Below are 5970 nucleotides of genomic sequence, written 5' to 3' on the forward strand. Positions count from 1 at the left end.
GCATCGGAATAGCTAGTGTTCTGACAACAATGATTGTCTGTTATGTTCAAAACATTGTTTTTGGGAACATTTATTTATCAATTTAATTTGTTTAGGTGATGAAGGCTTCAAGCAATCATCGGCAGCGTTAGCAAGCTGAGCTTCTTAGGAAAGAGAAACACACTATTTGTCGGTTGAATGCAAACTATGGAGCCGAATACAAAGCACATTAAATCAGGTTAGGTTCAAAATGTTGATTGCCATACTGACGAGTGGAACAGCGATATTGTCAGTACTGCATTGATGCTATTTATTTTGTGTACATTCTTGCAATGGTATGACAGTAGATCCCTGTCTAGCATTTTCAAACTGTCGTCGTGTGTGCATACTTTGGTTGCAAACCATTTAATCTGCAAGTCATGTTATTACATTATTAGCGGCACCTAACTGCGCACAAATTAGGGTTCAGTTGTATTACATGTGTTAATACAAGTCTCTCATTGACTTATTTCTTTCAAGCCTGTTGTCAGTTTTTTATTTCTTTTCAGCTGTAAGAGCGCTGTACGATGTTTCCCACTGGGACATGACAGAATCTGTTTTGTCAAGGATCATCCATTTACTAACGACGCATATCTGAAACCTGTGGGAAGCCGAACTCGATAATGTCTACCCGAAAACGAAAAGATTCGTATGAACACCGCACTTGAAGGAATACACATGGTGCAGAACAAAAAAATAAAAAAGTAAGTCAAAGATAATGGTGGCAATTGGTGTTAATGAAACGAAGCCATCTCGACAAACAAAGAATTTGAAATATCTAAGTTTTATGGGGGGTTCGTGCTTAAGCAGCTTGTTTCCAAGTTATAGTCCAAAGCGATGGTTTAATGGGCAGAGTTGTATATTTAACTAGACTGGGCGATCTTGTTACTACTTTAAACTTAGTTATTTGAGCAGAAATTTGGGATTGCGAGGGTTTTGTAAGCAAATAATTCTTGGGGGAATTAGAAAGTGTCACGGGATAGAGGTTTGGGATAAATGACATCTGCTTGAGTAACTTATACACACATAATTGTACGTTTTAAGACAATTCGGAACATACGGAAAAATTATCGAAATTGCGGAAAATTAAATGAGTAATTAAAAAAAGGAAATTTGGTCTTGTGGCATCCGGATAGCTAGTGTTCTGAGAACAATGATTGTCAATGATTGTCTGTCGACTGTTTTGTGCAGCATCATTCATTTACCAATGACACATATCAGAAACCTGCAGGAAGGTTTGAGTGAAGTCAAACTCGTGCATTACCGCATGAAGATGAAAAGATTAAAATGAACACAGCACTTAAAAGGATACGCTGGGCGCTGAACAGAAAAAATAAAAAAGTAAGTGAAAAGTAAATGTAACAACTGACATTAACGAAACAAAGCCATGTCGACAAACTGAGGTTTCAAAATAACATAGTTTTTGGGGCGTTGGGAGGGGTGGGGAATCGTGTTTAAGTAACACATGCCCATTTATTCCTAAATATTGTCCAAAGCGATGGTTTAATGGGCAGAGTTGTATATTAGCCGAGACTGGGTGAATTTGTTAATCTGTTAACCTTAGTTCATTGTGCAGAAAATTAACTTTGAGGTACTTGTATCAGCAGAAAATGCTGGGTGGAATTAGAAAAGGGTAAAAGGATAGACATTTGGGTTGTAAGCAAACCGCCTGTTTACCAATGACGCATATCAAAAACCTGCAGGAAGGTTTGAGTGAAGTCAAACTCGTGCATTACCACCTGTAGATGAAAAGATTCAAATGAACAATGCACGTAAAGGGATACGCTTGGCGCTGAACAGAAAAATTAAAAGTTAAGTCAAAGGTAAATGTGACAACTGACATTAAAGAAATAAAGCCATGTTCGCAAACTGAGCTTTCGAAATAACATAGTTTTTTGTGTGTTGAGTTGGGTGGGGAGTCGTGTTTAAAGGTGGCTGTACACAGGATCCGTTTCGGTCCGTTTTCGTCCGTCATGCGTATACGCGCATAAATTTCGGTCCGTCGCTTTCCGTCGACGTGTATACACAGAATGCGAACCATGCGTTTTATCCGAAAACGGACGTTAACGCAAGGCCATCCTAACAAATAGAACATGTTCTATTTTTTCGGACGAATGCATGCGATTTTTGGTGTAGTTATATTGCAAAACTGAGGGATATTTCTAGATTGGTTGATTAGTATGAACTATTTTGAAAAAATCACTAGACTTGAAGCCCTCCTTTTTTAATAATAAATAGAAGTGAAGTAATATGCAAGGTTTTATTTTTAAATCGGCAAAAAGACTTCGAACTCGACTGGAATGCAGAACAACAGCGGGATACAAAAAACTAATAATGTAAGTAACAATAGCTTTCCGGGAAACAAAGGGGTCAGGAAAGAGGCAATTCATATTAACTCAGTTTTGGCAGTTAATGTCATTGATGCAAAATTTCAAAAAAAGGAAACTGCAAATATGCCATCAGGGTTTAGAAATTTGGAATTATGTTGTATTAGTATTTTGGATGTTGCTTACGAAATCATATGTCCATAGTTGTTGTTTACATACACTTAAGTACTGGTTGATGTTTCTGCAACAATCTGTGAATTATGCACTTTAAACTATCATGATTGTAGAATCCTTTGATTGACCAATATCAACTAAAGAAATCAAGTTTAACAAGAAAATCTAGTTGGAGAGAAACCTGCTTTGGAGAGAAATTTACCGATACCTATATAAAAAGAACACTGAATATCCCATGGTTTAAGATTTATACACAACACCACAGCCCACAGGTATGTAAATGAAATGATTTATGCTCCATATTTGTAATAAACCTACTGTGTGTGTGTTATGTTTGTAAGGCTTGGACTCAAACAATATGCTATCAGAGTACTGCAGGGAAAGAATTCTGATCAAAACTAGCATTTATTTTCACATCTTTATTGTAATTTGTAACCAAGGCCTGTGTTTAATATGAGAGATGGAAACAAACCAGAAAAGTCAAATGAAATAGAAGATTGCACTTGTGGATTAAACAAAAGTACTTCTAAACTAATTTGTACGTACTTTTGCATTTATGTTTTTGTTATTTGTAGGAGACCTGCAGGCAACAACCAGCACAATGCCAAATTATAAGAAGCCACCTACTGATGCTAGGATTGCCTTTCATTTTTCCGAAAGTACAAAATGCTTGAGGCAATCGAAAGAGGCTACAGGAGATTTTTAAAAGCAATGAAATTGTTTAGAAGTATGAAGCATTGTGTATAAATACACAAAAAAATCCTTTCAGTCTTTGTTCATCCCTGATTTTACCATTTAAACATATTGTTTATATGCACTGTGTGTTTGTACTTTTTTATTTTGTCTGCTTTATTAGTGTCTTTTACAAAAAATAAAAAACAAAATTTTTGCGACATCTGTTTTCCAATAGCGATGTTATTGTACTGCTATCTTATTTCAGGTAGGTTTGACACCAGCAAATGGGAAAAGTAGGTTGGGTAATGTTGATTGTAAACATTTTAAATTACATTTTTTGGTCGGTGTGTTCGAGTTCAGCAATATTAAAATTTGTTGGGACATGGCTGGGGCAGGTTTAAGAAAGCCTGGACAGGTCTAAGAAAGCCTGGACAGGTCTGGGCACGTCCGGGCAGGACTGGGGCCGCCGGGACAGGGCTGAACAGGCCCGGGACAGCTGGTGCAGACATTTCGGAACAGACGGGAAAATGATCAAAAGTGCGGAATTTTGGAAAATGTGGAAACCAAGTTGCAAAATTCCGGAATATGAGACGAAAGATTAAAAAACATGTAAAGTTAGTCTCGTGACATCGGAATTGCTGAAAGTAACGGGGCGAGCGGAGACAGCTTGCACAGTGTTGGTGCAGGGCTGGGCAGGTCCGGGCAGGTCTGGGCAGGTGTGGGCAGGTCCAGGCCGGACAGGGCAAGTCTGGGCAGGGCTGGGGCCGCCGGGACAGGGCCGGGGTAGCTGGTGCAGACATTTCGGAACTGACGGAAAAAAGACCAAAATTGCGGAATTTTGGAAATTAGGGAAACGAAGTTGCCAAATTGCGGAATATGAGACGAATGATTAAAAAACATGTAAATTTCGTCTCGTGAGATCGGAATTGCTAAAAGTAATAGGCAGAGCGGAGACAGCTTGCACAGTGTTGGGGTAGGGCTGTGCAAGTCCGGGCAGGACTGGGCAGGACTGGGCAGGACTGGGCAGGACTGGGCAGGACTGGGCAGGACTGGGCAGGTCTTGGCAGGTCTTGACAGGGGTGGGCACGTCTTGGCAGGTCCGGGCAGGTCTGGACAAGTCTGGTCACGGCTGAGGCCGCCGGGATAGGGCCAGGGCAGCTGGTGCTGACATTTCGGAACTAACGGAAAAAAGATGAAAATTGCGGAATATTAGACGAATGATTTGAAAAGTGGAGGGTTAGGGTTAGGGTTAGGGTTAGGGTTAGGGTTAGGGTTAGGGTTAGGGTTAGGGTTAGGGTTAGGGTTAGGGTTAGGGTTAGGGTTAGGGTTAGGGTTAGGGTTAGGGTTAGGGTTAGGGTTAGGGTTAGGGTTAGGGTTAGGGTTAGGGTTAGGGTTAGGGTTAGGGTTAGGGTTAGGGTTAGGGTTAGGGTTAGGGTTAGGGTTAGGGTTAGGGTTAGGGTTAGGGTTAGGGTTAGGGTTAGGGTTAGGGTTAGGGTTAGGGTTAGGGTTAGGGTTAGGGTTAGGGTTAGGGTTAGGGTTAGGGTTAGGGTTAGGGTTAGGGTTAGGGTTAGGGTTAGGGTTAGGGTTAGGGTTAGGGTTAGGGTTAGGGTTAGGGTTAGGGTTAGGGTTAGGGTTAGGGTTAGGGTTAGGGTTAGGGTTAGGGTTAGGGTTAGGGTTAGGGTTAGGGTTAGGGTTAGGGTTAGGGTTAGGGTTAGGGTTAGGGTTAGGGTTAGGGTTAGGGTTAGGGTTAGGGTTAGGGTTAGGGTTAGGGTTAGGGTTAGGGTTAGGGTTAGGGTTAGGGTTAGGGTTAGGGTTAGGGTTAGGGTTAGGGTTAGGGTTAGGGTTAGGGTTAGGGTTAGGGTTAGGGTTAGGGTTAGGGTTAGGGTTAGGGTTAGGGTTAGGGTTAGGGTTAGGGTTAGGGTTAGGGTTAGGGTTAGGGTTAGGGTTAGGGTTAGGGTTAGGGTTAGGGTTAGGGTTAGGGTTAGGGTTAGGGTTAGGGTTAGGGTTAGGGTTAGGGTTAGGGTTAGGGTTAGGGTTAGGGTTAGGGTTAGGGTTAGGGTTAGGGTTAGGGTTAGGGTTAGGGTTAGGGTTAGGGTTAGGGTTAGGGTTAGGGTTAGGGTTAGGGTTAGGGTTAGGGTTAGGGTTAGGGTTAGGGTTAGGGTTAGGGTTAGGGTTAGGGTTAGGGTTAGGGTTAGGGTTAGGGTTAGGGTTAGGGTTAGGGTTAGGGTTAGGGTTAGGGTTAGGGTTAGGGTTAGGGTTAGGGTTAGGGTTAGGGTTAGGGTTAGGGTTAGGGTTAGGGTTAGGGTTAGGGTTAGGGTTAGGGTTAGGGTTAGGGTTAGGGTTAGGGTTAGGGTTAGGGTTAGGGTTAGGGTTAGGGTTAGGGTTAGGGTTAGGGTTAGGGTTAGGGTTAGGGTTAGGGTTAGGGTTAGGGTTAGGGTTAGGGTTAGGGTTAGGGTTAGGGTTAGGGTTAGGGTTAGGGTTAGGGTTAGGGTTAGGGTTAGGGTTAGGGTTAGGGTTAGGGTTAGGGTTAGGGTTAGGGTTAGGGTTAGGGTTAGGGTTAGGGTTAGGGTTAGGGTTAGGGTTAGGGTTAGGGTTAGGGTTAGGGTTAGGGTTAGGGTTAGGGTTAGGGTTAGGGTTAGGGTTAGGGTTAGGGTTAGGGTTAGGGTTAGGGTTAGGGTTAGGGTTAGGGTTAGGGTTAGGGTTAGGGTTAGGGTTAGGGTTAGGGTTAGGGTTAGGGTTAGGGTTAGGGTTAGGGTTAGGGTTAGGGTTAGGGTTA

The 5970-nt window shown here is 42.3% G+C and overlaps 1 protein-coding gene across 3 annotated transcripts; it reads left to right on the forward strand.

Moving 5' to 3' along the window:
* Nucleotides 1-100: 100 nt before the first annotated feature.
* On the forward strand, nucleotides 101-3412 carry LOC145239702 (uncharacterized). 3 transcript variants are annotated; one of them, XM_080103088.1, is made up of 5 exons: nucleotides 101-722; nucleotides 1210-1841; nucleotides 2301-2354; nucleotides 2633-2791; nucleotides 3095-3412. In XM_080103088.1, exons 3-5 carry the CDS (start codon nucleotides 2319-2321, stop codon nucleotides 3191-3193), a joined length of 294 nt encoding a protein of 97 aa, XP_079959214.1. In that variant the 5' UTR covers nucleotides 101-722; nucleotides 1210-1841; nucleotides 2301-2318; the 3' UTR covers nucleotides 3194-3412. The 3 variants fall into 3 exon arrangements, with proteins under 3 accessions (XP_079959214.1, XP_079959212.1, XP_079959213.1); XM_080103086.1 differs by having other exon boundaries at nucleotides 1210-1359; XM_080103087.1 differs by lacking the exon at nucleotides 2301-2354 and having other exon boundaries at nucleotides 1210-1359.
* Nucleotides 3413-5970: the final 2558 nt, after the last annotated feature.

Source organism: Phallusia mammillata, chromosome 7 (assembly GCF_965637545.1).
Source record: "Phallusia mammillata chromosome 7, kaPhaMamm4.hap1.1, whole genome shotgun sequence".
Taxonomy (NCBI): domain Eukaryota; kingdom Metazoa; phylum Chordata; class Ascidiacea; order Phlebobranchia; family Ascidiidae; genus Phallusia; species Phallusia mammillata.

What these genes read in the sequence shown, in the direction of transcription:
- LOC145239702 (XM_080103086.1), top strand. Translation starts at nt 1,306, where the DNA reads ATGAACACAGCACTTAAAAGGATACGCTGGGCGCTGAACAGAAAAAAT. An exon ending in TGAACAGAAAAAATAAAAAA is followed by an intron (nt 1,360 to 2,300) that starts GTAAGTGAAAAG and finishes ATCGGCAAAAAG; the next exon opens with ACTTCGAACTCGACTGGAAT. An exon ending in GGATACAAAAAACTAATAAT is followed by an intron (nt 2,355 to 2,632) that starts GTAAGTAACAAT and finishes TCATGATTGTAG; the next exon opens with AATCCTTTGATTGACCAATA.